This window comes from Gigantopelta aegis, chromosome 6 (genome assembly GCF_016097555.1).
Source record: "Gigantopelta aegis isolate Gae_Host chromosome 6, Gae_host_genome, whole genome shotgun sequence".
NCBI classification, from domain to species: Eukaryota; Metazoa; Mollusca; class Gastropoda; order Neomphalida; family Peltospiridae; genus Gigantopelta; species Gigantopelta aegis.
The window spans coordinates 6,247,065-6,264,942 of record NC_054704.1 but is presented as its reverse complement, the minus strand read 5'-3'; the positions used below and the strand labels follow the sequence as shown (position 1 = coordinate 6,264,942).

Genomic DNA, 17,878 nt, shown 5'->3' with positions numbered 1-17,878 from the left:
AACACGAAGTAACGTAGGTTTTGATGAGTAGAATGATGTCATGAACACGGAGTGACGTAGGTTTGATGAGTAGAATGAAGATCATGAACACGGAGTAACGTTGGTTTGATGAGTAGAATGATGTCATGAACACGGAGTGACGTAGGTTTTGATGAGTAGAATGATAGATCATGAACACGGAGTAACGTAGGTTTGATGAGTAGAATGATAGATCATAAAGACGGAGTAACGTAAGTTTTGATGAGTAGAATGATATATCATGAACACGAAGTAACGTAGGTTTTGATGAGTTGAATGATATCATGAACACGGAGTGACGTAGATTTTGATGAGTAGAATGATAGACCATGAACACGGAGTAACGTAGGTTTTGATGAGTAGAATGATAGATCATAAATACGGAGTAACGTAGGTTTTGATTAGTGGATTGGTTGGTCATGAATACGGTGTAAAGTAAGTTTTTACGAATTACGATAAACATCACTCAGTCTGAGAACGTATGTAACCGTTTATAACATTACCACTGTAATCGTATTAAAACTGCTTACAGACTGCATTTATAGTGGTGGTTATAAACCATTACACAAAGTGTGTAACCATCTATAAAATCAACATGTTACATAAACGTGTGAACATTTATAAAATTACTACTGTTGAGAGCAGTTCAGTTTGATGATTTGAGTTGATTTGAGTTGGATTTGTGAAATTTGTCCTTAAAATGAGTTGCAAAATTCAATTATGCTGAATACTATTCGGTAAAAAATAATTTATTCTTACTAAAAGCTAAAAAAACAAAACCCAAAAAACTACATTTTGTAAAAACTCAAACTGAAATATTTCATAATACATGTATTTGTATTCTGCACGTCTTACTATATAAAACAATCTTTTAAAACACATCTGCAATTCTGAATATTAGATTATGTGCTTCATGTTTGAAATAATAGAGTTCCCCCTGCGGTTCTGTTAATCATTTAGAAATAAGCAGGGGTGGATATAGGAATTTGAGAAGGGTGTGGGCAAAATATGTATTGCACTACGTTGACAGTATTTTGCCCCAACATATCAGTGTAAAAAAAAGTGATGCGCAACCCCCTCCGTATCCATCTATAATACGCTGTATTGGGTCTGTGCTTGTACTTTTTATTACCTACTTACATAGATCTTTATTAGTATTATGCTCGACCTAAGCGGCCTGCTCCAACCACTTGATTAAAATAATGATTGGTGGTGTTTTTATATCGGTGTTTACACTGTCGTAAATCCAAGTAGCAGAGTTATAAAACATGTACTGGTGTACCAAATGTGTACATGCATGTATATTTGTCACATATTTATGGTGGGTTTTTTTTTTATATATACGTCCCTTTGAGATTAAACGATTTCTTGGTACTATCACTGTCTGTGTTATTAGTCCCTTCGTTAGTCTGCCCGTCTCTTCATGGCTGACTTATCAAATTCCATATGTGCTGTTCTGTTAGTGGAAACGTGCAAAGTGAAAACGAGAATGAAAATACACAACAGTCTGGTACAAGTAATAACTAACAGAAATATGGCCGGTCACGGGCTTAGCTAGAAGTTTCTTTAGCAGTAAAAACATGCAGTTACCACACTACAACCTTAAGCTGGCTGGCAAGCTGTGTCGCTCTGCATAATGCATGTAAATCGGCTGTAACATTACCATATTTTAAACAAGAATCTTAATGATTTTATTTTAATCTAGAAGTCTAACCAAAGTTCAGACTAATACTGCTCAGAAATAGAACAGAGGTGTAGTGATTGTACCCCATCATATTATGGTGATAATTTTACCCCATGCTTATAAATGGTATGTGGTGTCCTGTCTGTGGGAAAGTGCATATACAAGATTCCTTGCTGCTAGTGGGAGAATGTAACGTGCTTTGTCTGAAAACTATGTATCCGAGTTATAAAATGCTTAACATCCAAATGCTTAGGATTAATTAAGCAATGTGCTCCAGTGGTGTCGTTAAACAACATCCGAAAAATACAAAGACCCTTTAATGTTTTGACTTAAGTTTCCATTAAGTCTGAAGACTTTAAAGTCAAGGCAACACCATACAAACTACATTTGAGACGTGGACAGTTTTATAACCCATTGTCTCTATAAGGTAACTGCTGGTTGAATAAATTAATGGTTTAGCTACCCACCATGGAGCACATGAACCCCCTTCACCCCTTAATATGCCATTGATCAAGAATGAACTTACAGCGATATGAAAAAAACTTCCCCCAGCCTTCCGTTGAACTTTCATTCTGTCCATACGTGTATTCCATTTGAAAAACCTTAATTTTAAACTGTATCAAAATAAGTACATACAAACTACAATACCGTATGAAAGGTGTAACATTTTATGTAATCCCTTATGAAACAGGAGAGAAAACATGTTTTTTTCATGTGCATATTAAACCAGCATACAAAAACATTATTAATCTAAATCACAATATTCACATTATGGATTCTGCGAACTTTTAGGTCGTCTTTGTTTATAAAAGTCTTTATTTATACTACTTTTATAACTGTTTCTCGGATTCCAAGATGGCGGTCTGTGTGACTGAACTCTGCGGATTGGTACAGAAGCAGACAACGCGCTACCTTTGCTCGCGGCTATCATTTGCGCGTGAGCGCGAGCGCGTTCGCTGAGCATCGTGTTTTCCTGGATGACGGTCCCGTCGCTGTTGACGGTTGGTATGATTCCGTAACGTTTGTACAGGTCAATCCGGGTCTTCTCCATGTCGCTCATGCCTCTCATCGTCTGCTTCAACATCGACCAGTTCAGCGAGGCGGCGCTGTTCTTCTTTTGAGCAACCATGTCCTGCACGTGTCGCCTCAGAATCCTCCAGCCTCGCTGAGCATTCTCAATCGTCCTCTTACTGGGCGTTTCATAGTCACTCTGGTCCTCGGATAACTCCGAATCACCATTCGTCACATTCATTTTATTGTTACATGCTTTCGAAAAGCGATTTGTCAAGGATGCTATGGTTCCAAGTTTGGCTCGAAACTTGGAGAGTCCTTTCGATTTGCCGTAGTCTGACTTGCCGTACAGATCTAGCATCGTTTTCTGAAACGTGTCGCTGGACCTGAAGGAGACTTTCTGCTGCTTCGTGTAATAATCCGTGGAGTCGTTGATGTTCTTGACGTGGTCGTCGAACGCATCCCAAGCAGACGACTGCACACACAGTGAAACCGATCGTCTCGAACCGTCTGTCGAATCAGACGACAAACTCTCAGATCTGTGTCTCAAATCTTTCGAATATTTTCTTCCCGCAACACCGGGTTTCTTTGTGTGAACATCGTCCGGTGGTCTTGAACGCGTTACCGAGGGCAGAATGTTAGGTTTAGGCTCTGAAAGTGTTCTGGTCCTCGTTGACGCGTTGCTGCTTTCAGAGATGAGTCTGACTCTGCTTCCGTTAACATCACCAACCGGAGTCACTCCGAGCAGGTCTACTCTCTCCTTAGTCTCAGACACCGACTTTCTGTAAGCCGTTGTTGGCATGGTGACGTGTCCTGGTGTCCTGGGGCGGATCAGAGCCGATCTTCCTTGCCTGTCTCTGCCGTCGTTATTCAACACAACACTTTTCGGTGATCTCGCACTTTGCGTCCGTCTTCTTCTGGAGACAGATTCGTTGTCAGTGACAGAAAATTTCATTATATCGTCCAAAACATCCACCACAGCCTTTTAACACAAAATATTTCATTACATTGTCCGAAATATATCAGTCAGTGTTATAGCATAGATAGAAAAGTAAATCACACAACTCACTGTTATAGTTTGTGAAAATAATCCTGGCTTCTTGCTAGAAGTTCAAACTTTTGACGTTCAATATCTTCAAGTGCATGTCCAACAAAACGAAGCACCTTCCCACTTTGTCCAACACGGGGCTCTCCGCGAATCTAAGTGTTTACATATTCATTCACGTCGAGTTCCCGTGTGTCCTACGTATTGGACGTGGCTGCGTTTATGCTTTCCCCAATGAAGATTATCTCGATCATGCGCTTGCTTACACGCCACTGGATATAGACTCGTGCTGTAAGAACTCAGTCAATAAAATGTCATACGCCTCTTTGATCATGTGACCATGGGTGTAATTGCTCGAGCGCGCCAGAGGAAAGTCAGCCACAATGGTGAGTGGACGGATTCTGTGCAAGTCTGTTGGTAGATTCAACCAATCGACGGATTAACCGAATGTGGAGACAATAATCTCCTTGTCTTTCATCTCGGAATAGTCCCGATTCCATGTCGAGCATCAATCAATGTAGATCAGATTTATTGGTGACGATTGTGGTGTCGTTATGATTAATATCGATATCTAGTATGTATATATGTATGTATGTCAAAGACCGTGGTATGTGCTCCTCTGACTGTGGGGAAGTGCTGCTAATGGAAAAATGTAGCAGTTTGCATGTGTGTGTGTGTGTCTCTGTGTGTGTCTCTCTCTCTCTCTCTCTCTCTCTCTCTCTCTCTCTCTCTCTCTCTCTCTCTCTCTCTCTCTCTCTCTCTCTCTCTCTCTCTCTCTCTCTCGTGTATAGGTTTCTTTCGTGCCACCCAATACTTCTGCCAAAACAGTTAATTGAACAAAAATGTATTTGTTTATGATCTAGCCATACAATCAATATGCAGCCCGCGAGCCACACCTCTGTGATACTCGTCAAACACCTCAACCCGGTGTCGATTCCTTTGTGTCTTAGACGCCCACTTCGCCAGTCGCAGCAATTAGCTAAACACATGAACCAGCTACAGAAACGTCGTATCTACGTCTTACATAAACGGCCGTGAAATAATGGCGTCGGCAGTGTGTCAGCCACGTGGTGTCCAAGGTGTTAATCCAGCCTTGTGAGAGCACTAGAGCATGAACTCCACAGTCGTAGTTCAATAATAAAATCATTAACTGCATCATATTAATTGAAGATAAATAATACTACTAGATACTGTACACTTTATTAAAAATATAAAGTATATTCGAGGGAACGCTACTGCATTGTTGTGTGTATTAATGGAAAAATAATTCCGGAATTTTTTGATTTTCTACTACTACTACTATTACTACTACTACTATTACTACTACCACTATTACTACTACTACCACTATTACTACTAGTATTACTACTACTACTACTACTACTATTACTACTACAACTATTACTACTACTACCACTACTACACTACCGCCACTACCACCACCACCACGACCACTACCACCACCACCACTACTACTACGACCACTACCACTACTACTACTACTATTCTACTACTATTTTTACTACAACTCACAGATGTTATTTTTTAATTGTTATATTGGTGATAAATTATCAAACTGCAACATTCTACCTGTAAAGAAATTAACGATTGGTTTATTTTTATGTTTTCATTGTCCAAAATCCCAACATATTTTTACCAAAAATATAAATGTTATCTTTCTCCAAACATTCATCAGCGAAGACAATCATGAACGATTATATAATTATGAAAACCAGAGAACCCCGTGAACCGAGCACTGACGTCAAGACTCGAACAGCGGTCTTTGTGATGGTAAACTATGCACTTGTTCACTTAACCCCCTCGCGACCCCACACACCTCACAAACGAAGCTGGGTTTCTGCTGCACTGATTGATCGACATATAATCCCACACACATTTCTGATACAGTGCCTTCTCTATACGTGGCCGCGCCAAGTTCTGTGGAGTATTCGCAACAAATCAACTGCTCAATGCAATAGGCCTACCTGAATGCACCCATATTGATAGCCAGTCTTGCGTATAACAATATGCCTTGTATAATTTCTAAAAGCTTTTGTTTAACGACACCACTAGAGAACATTATATAATTAATCATCGGATATTTAAAGTTTGTTTTGTTTAACGACACCACTAGAGCACCTGGATTAATTAATCATCGGCTATTGGATGTGAAACATTTGGTAATTTTGTCACGTAGTCATAAGAGGAAACCCGCTATATTTTTCCTAATGCAGCAAGGGATCTTTTATATGCACTTTCCCACAGACAGGAAAGCACATACCACGGCCTTTAACCAGTTGTGGTGCACTGGTTTAAATGAGAAAAAACCCAATCAATTGAATGGATCCACCGAGGTGGTTCAATCCTGTGCGGTTACCGTCATAATAGTTGAATAGATCCACGGAGATGGTTCGATCCTGCAACGCAAGCACCACAAACGAGCACTCAACCCACTGAGCTAAATCCCGCCACACCTTTTAATATAATATATACGCTAGGCCGTTTTAATATAATATATACGCAAGGCCGTTTTAACACTTTCCAATCGTTCTGATTGCTTCTCCTCTTTTAGTATAATATATACGCAAGGTCGTTTTAACACCTTCCAATCGTTCTGATTGCTTCTCCTCTTTTCATCTGCACTGACAACTGCCTTATTTGTACTTTCCTCGATGCCCAACTTCGCTAGCATCTTTTTGCGTTTAGGTGCGGTCGACAATCGTACATACATCGTGTTAAATATTGCATACAAAGATAATTCCACAAATACAAAACAATGGACACCGCCATCTTTGAAACTGAACATAGAAGTTAACAGGGCGGCCGTGTACTAGTATACAGTCTACTGTGTCCTATTTTGGGAACAAGTTTAAGGCCACCACACCCCATCCATACTTTCCAGCGATGACACGTTAAAGCAATGCCTCAGTCTAAAACGGATCTTTGCATACACAGAAGCGCTATACCGCTTCAGTGTTAAAAATTATACACCTAGCCATATGAAGACAAATCTCTTAAACGTTGTATAGTCACTAGTTATTGTTCATACACTCAGGGTCACAACTAAGGGGAGGGGGACCAGTTTACCTCACAACAATATGAACTTTTTTCTTGAAAATTCCTAAATATCTTTTGTTAACCTGGAGACATCTGTGCCTCAATTCTCTGTGTACTACCACACCACTTGCTTCAGGATAGGTTACTTCTTTGCTGATACTACACTCCCCCTTCCACCACCCCCACCAAAAAAAAAACCCCAAACCAAAATGTAATTTTTCATTTCAACTTATTTTCGTGCTTATATCCAATGTTCAAGCAAACTGTTCTGGGCACACACCTCAGCTATCTGGGCTGTCTGTCCAGAGGGTGTAGTGGTCTTACACCTACCCATGGAGTTGTTAAAACATGCTCTGGGTGGGAGCTGGTACCGGGCTGCGAAACCTGTACCTACCAGCCTTATGTCCAATGGCTTAACCGTGACACTACCGAGGCCGGTAAACACTCCAAAAAACAAACACCCTTCTCAAGATCTACAATATATGGTTGACAGCCTTATTCAAGAATACCTCATAAAACATTGATATAATACGATTAAAAATAAACACATTTCTTCTAAATAAATTAAATATTTATTTGTAATATACAATTTTGATATAAAAAATTCTTCATAAAATATGGCTATATTGAGCCGACTCTGCACAAGATCCAAGATGGTGTCACGGTGACTCTGTCCTGGTAAATACATACACTTATTGTCTGGCTGGTGTAAAGGTAAGCAGGTCAGACAAATGGTTTATTTCTCTTCAAACTTAAAGTTACTTAATTTCATAAACAGCTCTTTATAGCTACTCAATACATTAACATATAATACATCAACATGTACTGAACAACAAAACACACCAAGTTATAAAATTATCATACAAAGAGATACTGACCATCACCTAAATCACACACACACCACACACACACACACTCACTCACTCAACATACACAACACACACACTCACTCACTCACACACACAAACATGCACCCACACTAAACACACCCACATGGCACACATGCTTGGCTTGATATGTATAAACTTTGAGTTGATGATGAAGGATGTCTGTGTGTTCAACTAACGTTCCATCACTCTCAGCTATCTAGTCTGTCTGTTGAGAAATAATGTTAATGTTCAGTGAGACAGTACTGTACTTGTTCCGGTTCAGAGCTGACGCAGAGACACGAACCCAGCACCTAGTAGCCCCAAACCCAACAGCCTAAACTGACTGTCCTCAGTCTGCTGCCACTGTAACATATTTCTGGCTAACAGAGCCTTTTTTAACAACTATGAGTACATAATACATAATTAGATTACATAATACATACATGTTCTTGTTTAGAATACCAGTGTCTGTGAATTAAATCTGCTTCTGTGTGTACTGATAGTAGCTCATGATTTCATTTCTTAATAGATAAATATTTTTGCATGTACAAAACTATTGGAACAAAAAGTACAGTTTATACTACTACAAACATAACAATGACCAGAAACACATTAAATAAAATGTATTTGACATAAAAATTTAGTCATTAAAGAGACTCCATTAGTTGGAAACCTTTTAACAATGGCAACAAACTCATTGAGACCGACTACGAGTAAAACCCCAATAAATGCCCTAAAACACTGATAAATACCCCTCACACAGTCAGTGTGTTGTAAGAACCAAACAGTGACAGGACAGTAACTCTCTGCGAGTGATCCTAGTTGAATGTTCCAGTGAAATGTCTAATGATACGCAGTCACAGTGTGTTGTAAGAACCAAACAGTGACAGGACAGTAACTCTCTGCGAGTGATCCTAGTTGAATGTTCCAGTGAAATGTCTAATGATACGCAGTCACAGTGTGTTGTAAGAACCAAACAGTGACAGGACAATAAACCTCCGCTGCGAGTGATCCTAGCTGAATGTTCCAGTGAAATGTCTAATAATACACAGTCACACTGGTCATATATATATTATTACAGTATGCTTGTGCGTTTCCTTCAGTTGGGTACAACCATGCTGAATATTATACCCTGCCCTATGTTACACGCACCTACCAATCATACAGTTTGCCACAAGTATGTTATATATATCATTATAAAGGGAATCTGAAATTTTGGCATATCAAATCTTTTGGCAATTTGAAATTTTAAGGCATTGTTTCATTTTTAAATACATATTAAATCTTGGATAAACAGAGTAAACAAAATGCATACAGTATCAACAATGACACAGACAAATGGTTTTCATTAATTCAGCAGTATGTAGCAATAACAAAAAATTGTAAACTATTAAAATATCCAGATAACTATGCACAAACACAAACATTTATATCACAGACAGTTAAAGTATTACATCACAAACTGCAACAAGTTTACAAATCCAATCTCAATACTTGTAACATTTACAAATATACACAATACCGGTAATACTAGGTCCTAATCAAATGGGTTGGGTTTTTGTTTATTACAAGATCCTTAAAAATAAACTTCACTGGAATAAAGAACTGAAAACTTTAGCATTCTACTGTGTACAGACAACCTGCATGACAACTATCAACGTTGCCTTTAACAGGTAAACAAATCATAATTGTATTAAAATCTTACATCGACACATTTTGAAAGAGACAGTAACACTGATGAGATGATAACACTTGAATTAATGAAAGCTGGCATCAAACCTGTCAGGTGTAATCCAGGTCTATTTCTCATAAATAAATGTGCATCTGTGAAAAGCAATGTACTAATATTTATTATTACTATCATAGTGTTAACACAATTTTCACATCAACAATTTCAAACCAGGTATCAGGACCCGTGCTTATAAAATGCTTCAAGAGTCCAGACTCAATCTCTAATGACACCACACGTATACAATTTGTATGGCGCCGTCATGACATTACTGTCTCAGACTCTAATAGTCTCGAGTCCAGACTCAATCTCTAATGACACCACACGTATACAATATGTATGGGCCGTCATGACATTACTGTCTCAGACTCTAATAGAGTCTCGAGTCCAGACTCAATCTCTAATGACACCACACGTATACAATTTGTATGGCGCCGTCATGACATTACTGTCTCAGACTCTAATAGAGTCCAGACTCAATCTCTAATGACACCACACGTATACAATTTGTATGGCGCCGTCATGACATTACTGTCTCAGACTCTAATAGAGTCCAGACTCAATCTCTAATGACACCACACGTATACAATTTGTATGGCGCCGTCATGACATTACTGTCTCAGACTCTAATAGTCTCGAGTCCAGACTCAATCTCTAATGACACCACATGTATACAATTTGTATGGCACCGTCATGACATTACTGTCTCAGACTCTATTAGTCTAATAAGAGTCTGGAGTCCAGACTCAATCTCTAATGACACCACACATATACAATTTGTATGGCGCCGTCATGACATTACTGTCTCAGACTCTAATAGAGTCTTGAGTCAAAATGTTTTATAAGCAACAGGCTTGATGTCTCAAGCAAAATAGAGATGGATATAATTTTGGAACTTCTTTGAAACTACAATCGGTTTTTTTCCTTTTAGTAAATAGGTTTTACAAATTGTCAGTGTTTTTCCCCCATCTTTTTGCTGAAGACATTCATGTTACTAGTTGCTCATTGTGAGATTCTACCAAGCCTTATTAAACTATTTATTATTATCCAAGTGATTAATGAACATTTAATGACAGCCCAGCATGAAAAAAACGATCTGTAAGATAAATAGTTCATTTGAAGGATGCTGTACATTATGTCATCAAAACTCTTCATCAAATGAAAAATGCCCATTTCACTCTGGCCACTTAAGATGGTGGTCATCATTTTTTGGGAGGATATAATTATTATTATTTTATTATGATAATTCTTCTTCTTATTATTATAAACCCAAAACTATGTCCATACAGAATAACTTAAAAAACCCTCAAAGTATGACATTGACTTAAATATATAGTGAGGAACTGACAGAGATACAGAACTGTTGGACAACAGATATATACAATTAATGGACAGCTGATTTAGAAAACAAGTCTGAGGTGTTCTATCACAGGATGATCATATCCAGCGACCGGCAACGTTGTAAATGAAAGACTGCTTCCCCATTTCCACGGGTCGGTAGTGTGCTGCAAAATACAAAAAAGCAACCTCAGCCGACTATAAAAACATGCAATTATCTCCCTACATATCTGGGAACTGAGAATAAAATCAACATGAATGACCTGACAAATTTCTTCATCACTACAAATTGTTGGCCTTTTAAAAACTGTATCTGGTATTGCTTTTCAACAGATAAATCCAGATATCTATTTATTTGCACTGATATTGTCTAAAAAAAAAAACATCCTCTTTTAAAACTGTCAATTTTTTTTGTGTTACATTATAAAATTATGGCTAAACTTAAATATTTACACAATGTCTAATATGACAAAATTACTAAGACATTTCACCACTGTCCAGAATTCCATTGTAGTGCCTTTTAAAATATGAAGGAAAAAACAAGAGGTAATTTTTCATAACCTGCAAACTTGACACAAACTGCTACCACTGACCATTCACCTAATAATTGTTGTGCTTATATCCAATTAAGGTTCAAGCACGCTATCCTGAATACACACCTCAGCTCTTTGGGCTGTCTGTCCAGGACAGTGGTTTAGTTGTTATTGATTAGTAAGAGAGAAGAGGGTGTAGTGGTCTCACACCTACCCAATGAGTCGTTAAAACTCGCTCTGAGTGGGAGCCGACACCTAACAATGATAAAGACTAAAGGCTCAAAGAAAGACAACTCTTACCAGGTCCTGGTAAAGCAGTGCCCATTCCTAATACATCCCCCGACCACCTGCTGGTAGCTGAGACAAACGCTGAACTTGACATGAAGTGTTTAGTAGGACCGTCGTAATCAACCATCTCGTAACTTCCAGGACCTGGGGTGGGGGGAGCAGGGGGGAGAGGCATGGCAGGAGCTGAGATACACAAGTAATGTTTTCGGCTGAAAGGAAATAAACAAAATATATTATTAAATTTCTCTTACATGAAATATTGTAGCAAACTTTGTCCAACTGAGCACAACGCCCCACCCTCCAATTTATATATAATTAATATACACTTATAAATGGAGCATCTAGAATATAGTGTTACATTTAATCCATCCCTAATTCAGAATATATATGATTTTAAAACACCCCAAGAAGAGACTTACGGAAAAAGCAGTTTTTTCGGAGGTTCTTCGTTACCGGAAGGAAGATATGTCCCAGGACCAGGAAACTGTAAATAGAATTGCAATTATCAATTACCAGCTGTTTGACTAAATGTTATTCTAGTAAGTTGTGTGAATACTCTCCAATATTCTTGTTTTAGAAAACATTTGCTAATGGTTTCAGTGATCTTGTCCACTGACATATACAATTTAGCTACAATAAGGCCCGATACAAAGGTCAACCGAGTAACATTCTCAAACTGGTATGTATTAACACAGTCCATTACAGCCAGGTTAAAAGGACAGCCTCAGTGTAGCATAATGAACTGAAGCAAAGAAAAAACAAGACGTGCAAACCAAAACAGCTAAGGAGAAAGAAGAAAGTTACTGTCACGTGACTGGAACAGGAAGTAGAGGCCTCACTAGAAGATTTTAGCCATCCCGTTGGCTGTTGGGATGTTCGGACTAATATCCCTCAGGGAATATGTCTTTGTTTGAGGTCAGGTGAAGTAGAAAAGATATATATCTTGCCCATAAAATAATACAACCAAATAATGTTATTAAATAATATTTAAAAATGTATATAGCCAGGGCTTCTAGAATGTTCAAGAATTCCACTAGCAATGGGATTAGTGATTTTAAAAATTTACTAGTCACGATTAAAAATTCACTAGCCCTACTTCACAATTTTACTAAATACTAGTAATAATTAAATATGTTACCTAAAGAGGGAGATACAGCTTAAAACACTAACATTGAAGGGTTGAGTGTGGGCAGGATATTCATATTTACAAAATAGACTCAACTGCAACATTTGACCCAAAAAATTCACTAGCCGTCGGGCATGGCAATAGTAGTTATTTACCAGCCTAACATTGAATGTCACCAGCCATGGCAGTGGGGCTACCATAATCTAGAAGCCCTGATATAGCTAACACAGTTTCAATTTGAAGTGTGTCTTTACTATTATAATTAAATTATTAGTTTCTTATTGCTGATGAATATATACTTGGTTATTCAAACTTGAATGATTATAACAGTAAAATTTAATTACACAAAACAATAATCTCCAGGTGAGGCAAAGAGAACAATTAAAAGAGTCGTACGTCTGGTGGGTCAGGGTGAGTTTTGCGGATTGTTCTTGACTTGAAACTTGACTCGGTGATCACTGGACTCTCATGGAGGAGGCTGTCTTTAATAGTGTACTGTCCTGATAAACAAAACACAAACATCATCATCTCAAGACAAGAAAGTTAACTTTGTTTTATTTAAGGACACCAATAAACAATTAATTAATTAATCAGCTACTGGATATTAAACATTGGGTAATTCTCAAATGTAGTCTTCAGAGGAAACCTATTACATTTTTTAAATTGTTCCAGTAACAGGAATGAATATTTTATATGCACTTTCCAACAAAGAGGATAGCATATACCACAACCTTTGATATACCAGTTACAGGGTTCAGGGGAAGTTACAAACTACCGGTATATAAAGTCACCTCGGGTCCTGTCTACAATACATACTGATCTAAACCTTTGATATACCAGTTATAGGGTTCAGGGGAAGTTACAAACTACCGGTATATAAAGACACCTCGGGTCCTGTCTACAATACATACTGATCTAAACCTTTGATATACCAGTTACAGGGTTCAGGGGAAGTTACAAACTACCGGTATATAAAGTCACCTCGGGTCCTGTCTACAATACATACTGATCTAAACCTTTGATATACCAGTTATAGGGTTCAGGGGAAGTTACAAACTACCGGTATATAAAGACACCTCGGGTCCTGTCTACAATACATACTGATCTAAACCTTTGATATACCAGTTACAGGGTTCAGGGGAAGTTACAAACTACCGGTATATAAAGACACCTCGGGTCCTGTCTACAATACATACTGATCTAAACCTTTGATATACGAGTTATAGGGTTCAGGGGAAGTTACAAACTACCGGTATATAAAGACACCTCGGGTCCTGTCTACAATACATACTGATCTAAACCTTTGATATACCAGTTATAGGGTTCAGGAGAAGTTACAAACTACCGGTATATAAAGACACCTCGGGTCCTGTCTACAATACATACTGATCTAAACCTTTGATATACCAGTTATAGGGTTCAGGGGAAGTTACAAACTACCGGTATATAAAGACACCTCGGGTCCTGTCTACAATACATACTGATCTAAACCTTTGATATACCAGTTATAGGGTTCAGGGGAAGTTACAAACTACCGGTATATAAAGACACCTCGGGTCCTGTCTACAATACATACTGATCTAAACCTTTGATATACCAGTTATAGGGTTCAGGAGAAGTTGCAAACTACCGGTATATAAAGACACCTCGGGTCCTGTCTACAATACATACTGATCTAAACCTTTGATATACCAGTTATAGGGTTCAGGAGAAGTTGCAAACTACCGGTATATAAAGACACCTCGGGTCCTGTCTACAATACATACTGATCTAAACCTTTGATATACCAGTTATAGGGTTCAGGAGAAGTTGCAAACTACCGGTATATAAAGACACCTCGGGTCCTGTCTACAATACATACTGATCTAAACCTTTGATATACCAGTTATAGGGTTCAGGAGAAGTTGCAAACTACCGGTATATAAAGACACCTCGGGTCCTGTCTACAATACATACTGATCTAAACCTTTGATATACCAGTTATAGGGTTCAGGAGAAGTTGCAAACTACCGGTATATAAAGACACCTCGGGTCCTGTCTACAATACATACTGATCTAAACCTTTGATATACCAGTTATAGGGTTCAGGAGAAGTTGCAAACTACCGGTATATAAAGACACCTCGGGTCCTGTCTACAATACATACTGATCTAAACCTTTGATATACCAGTTATAGGGTTCAGGGGAAGTTACAAACTACCGGTATATAAAGACACCTCGGGTCCCGTCTACAATACATACTGATCTAAACCTTTGATATACCAGTTATAGGGTTCAGGAGAAGTTACAAACTACCGGTATATAAAGACACCTCGGGTCCCGTCTACAATACATACTGATCTAAACCTTTGATATACCAGTTATAGGGTTCAGGGGAAGTTACAAACTACCGGTATATAAAGACACCTCGGGTCCCGTCTACAATACATACTGATCTAAACCTTTGATATACCAGTTATAGGGTTCAGGGGAAGTTACAAACTACCGGTATATAAAGACACCTCGGGTCCCGTCTAATATACATACTGATCTAAACCTTTGATATACCAGTTATAGGGTTCAGGAGAAGTTACAAACTACCGGTATATAAAGACACCTCGGGTCCTGTCTACAATACATACTGATCTAAACCTTTGATATACCAGTTATAGGGTTCAGGAGAAGTTACAAACTACCGGTATATAAACACACCTCGGGTCCTGTCTACAATACATACTGACCTAAACCTTTGATATACCAGTTATAGGGTTCAGGGGAAGTTACAAACTACCGGTATATAAAGACACCTCGGGTCCTGTCTACAATACATACTGATCTAAACCTTTGATATACCAGTTATAGGGTTCAGGGGAAGTTACAAACTACCGGTATATAAAGACACCTCGGGTCCTGTCTACAATACATACTGATCTAAACCTTTGATATACCAGTTATAGGGTTCAGGGGAAGTTACAAACTACCGGTATATAAAGACACCTCGGGTCCTGTCTACAATACATACTGATCTAAACCTTTGATATACCAGTTATAGGGTTCAGGGGAAGTTACAAACTACCGGTATATAAAGACACCTCGGGTCCTGTCTACAATACATACTGATCTAAATCTTTGATATACCAGTTATAGGGTTCAGGGGAAGTTACAAACTACCGGTATATAAAGACACCTCGGGTCCTGTCTACAATACATACTGATCTAAACCTTTGATATACCAGTTATAGGGTTCAGGGGAAGTTACAAACTACCGGTATATAAAGACACCTCGGGTCCTGTCTACAATACATACTGATCTAAACCTTTGATATACCAGTTATAGGGTTCAGGAGAAGTTACAAACTACCGGTATATAAAGACACCTCGGGTCCTGTCTACAATACATACTGATCTAAACCTTTGATATACCAGTTATAGGGTTCAGGGGAAGTTACAAACTACCGGTATATAAAGACACCTCGGGTCCTGTCTACAATACATACTGATCTAAACCTTTGATATACCAGTTATAGGGTTCAGGGGAAGTTACAAACTACCGGTATATAAAGACACCTCGGGTCCTGTCTACAATACATACTGATCTAAACCTTTGATATACCAGTTATAGGGTTCAGGGGAAGTTACAAACTACCGGTATATAAAGACACCTCGGGTCCTGTCTACAATACATACTGATCTAAACCTTTGATATACCAGTTATAGGGTTCAGGGGAAGTTACAAACTACCGGTATATAAAGACACCTCGGGTCCTGTCTACAATACATACTGATCTAAACCTTTGATATACCAGTTATAGGGTTCAGGGGAAGTTACAAACTACCGGTATATAAAGACACCTCGGGTCCTGTCTACAATACATACTGATCTAAACCTTTGATATACCAGTTATAGGGTTCAGGGGAAGTTACAAACTACCGGTATATAAAGACACCTCGGGTCCTGTCTACAATACATACTGATCTAAACCTTTGATATACCAGTTATAGGGTTCAGGGGAAGTTACAAACTACCGGTATATAAAGACACCTCGGGTCCTGTCTACAATACATACTGATCTAAACCTTTGATATACCAGTTATAGGGTTCAGGAGAAGTTGTTAACTACCGGTATATAAAGACACCTCGGGTCCTGTCTACAATACATACTGATCTAAACCTTTGATATACCAGTTATAGGGTTCAGGGGAAGTTACAAACTACCGGTATATAAAGACACCTCGGGTCCTGTCTACAATACATACTGATCTAAACCTTTGATATACCAGTTATAGGGTTCAGGAGAAGTTGCAAACTACCGGTATATAAAGATACCTCGGGTCCTGTCTACAATACATACTGATCTAAACCTTTGATATACCAGTTATAGGGTTCAGGAGAAGTTGCAAACTACCGGTATATAAAGACACCTCGGGTCCTGTCTACAATACATACTGATGTAAACCTTTGATATACCAGTTATAGGGTTCAGGGGAAGTTACAAACTACCGGTATATAAAGACACCTCGGGTCCTGTCTACAATACATACTGATCTAAACCTTTGATATACCAGTTATAGGGTTCAGGAGAAGTTACAAACTACCGGTATATAAAAACACCTCGGGTCCTGTCTACAATACATACTGATCTCAACCTTTGATATACCAGTTATAGGGTTCAGGGGAAGTTACAAACTACCGGTATATAAAGACACCTCGGGTCCTGTCTACAATACATACTGATCTAAACCTTTGATATACCAGTTATAGGGTTCAGGAGAAGTTACAAACTACCGGTATATAAAGACACCTCGGGTCCTGTCTACAATACATACTGATCTAAACCTTTGATATACCAGTTATAGGGTTCAGGGGAAGTTACAAACTACCGGCATATAAAGACACCTCGGGTCCTGTCTACAATACATACTGATGTAAACCTTTGATATACCAGTTATAGGGTTCAGGGGAAGTTACAAACTACCGGTATATAAAGACACCTCGGGTCCTGTCTACAATACATACTGATCTAAACCTTTGATATACCAGTTATAGGGTTCAGGAGAAGTTACAAACTACCGGTATATAAAAACACCTCGGGTCCTGTCTACAATACATACTGATCTCAACCTTTGATATACCAGTTATAGGGTTCAGGGGAAGTTACAAACTACCGGTATATAAAAACACCTCGGGTCCTGTCTACAAT

The 17,878-nt window shown here is 38.6% G+C and overlaps 2 protein-coding genes across 2 annotated transcripts in view; both read right to left on the bottom strand.

The window, feature by feature from the left end:
• Positions 1-2,356: 2,356 nt before the first annotated feature.
• Positions 2,357-4,025, bottom strand: LOC121375871. Its single transcript, XM_041503547.1, has one exon. The coding sequence runs from the start codon at positions 3,666-3,668 to the stop codon at positions 2,472-2,474; it is 1,197 nt and encodes a 398-aa protein (XP_041359481.1). The 5' UTR covers positions 3,669-4,025; the 3' UTR covers positions 2,357-2,471.
• Positions 4,026-10,141: 6,116 nt separating this feature from the next.
• Positions 10,142-17,878, bottom strand: part of LOC121375809 (O(6)-methylguanine-induced apoptosis 2-like) — a 33,061-nt gene continuing 25,324 nt past the window's right edge. Inside the window, exons 6-9 of the mRNA XM_041503466.1 lie at positions 13,095-13,198; positions 11,992-12,056; positions 11,585-11,781; positions 10,142-10,918 (exon numbers count right to left, since the gene is read on the bottom strand). Of these exons, the coding sequence (XP_041359400.1) occupies positions 10,851-10,918; positions 11,585-11,781; positions 11,992-12,056; positions 13,095-13,198 (434 nt within the window). The 3' untranslated portion in view covers positions 10,142-10,850. The remainder of the gene's footprint in view (positions 10,919-11,584; positions 11,782-11,991; positions 12,057-13,094; positions 13,199-17,878) is intronic.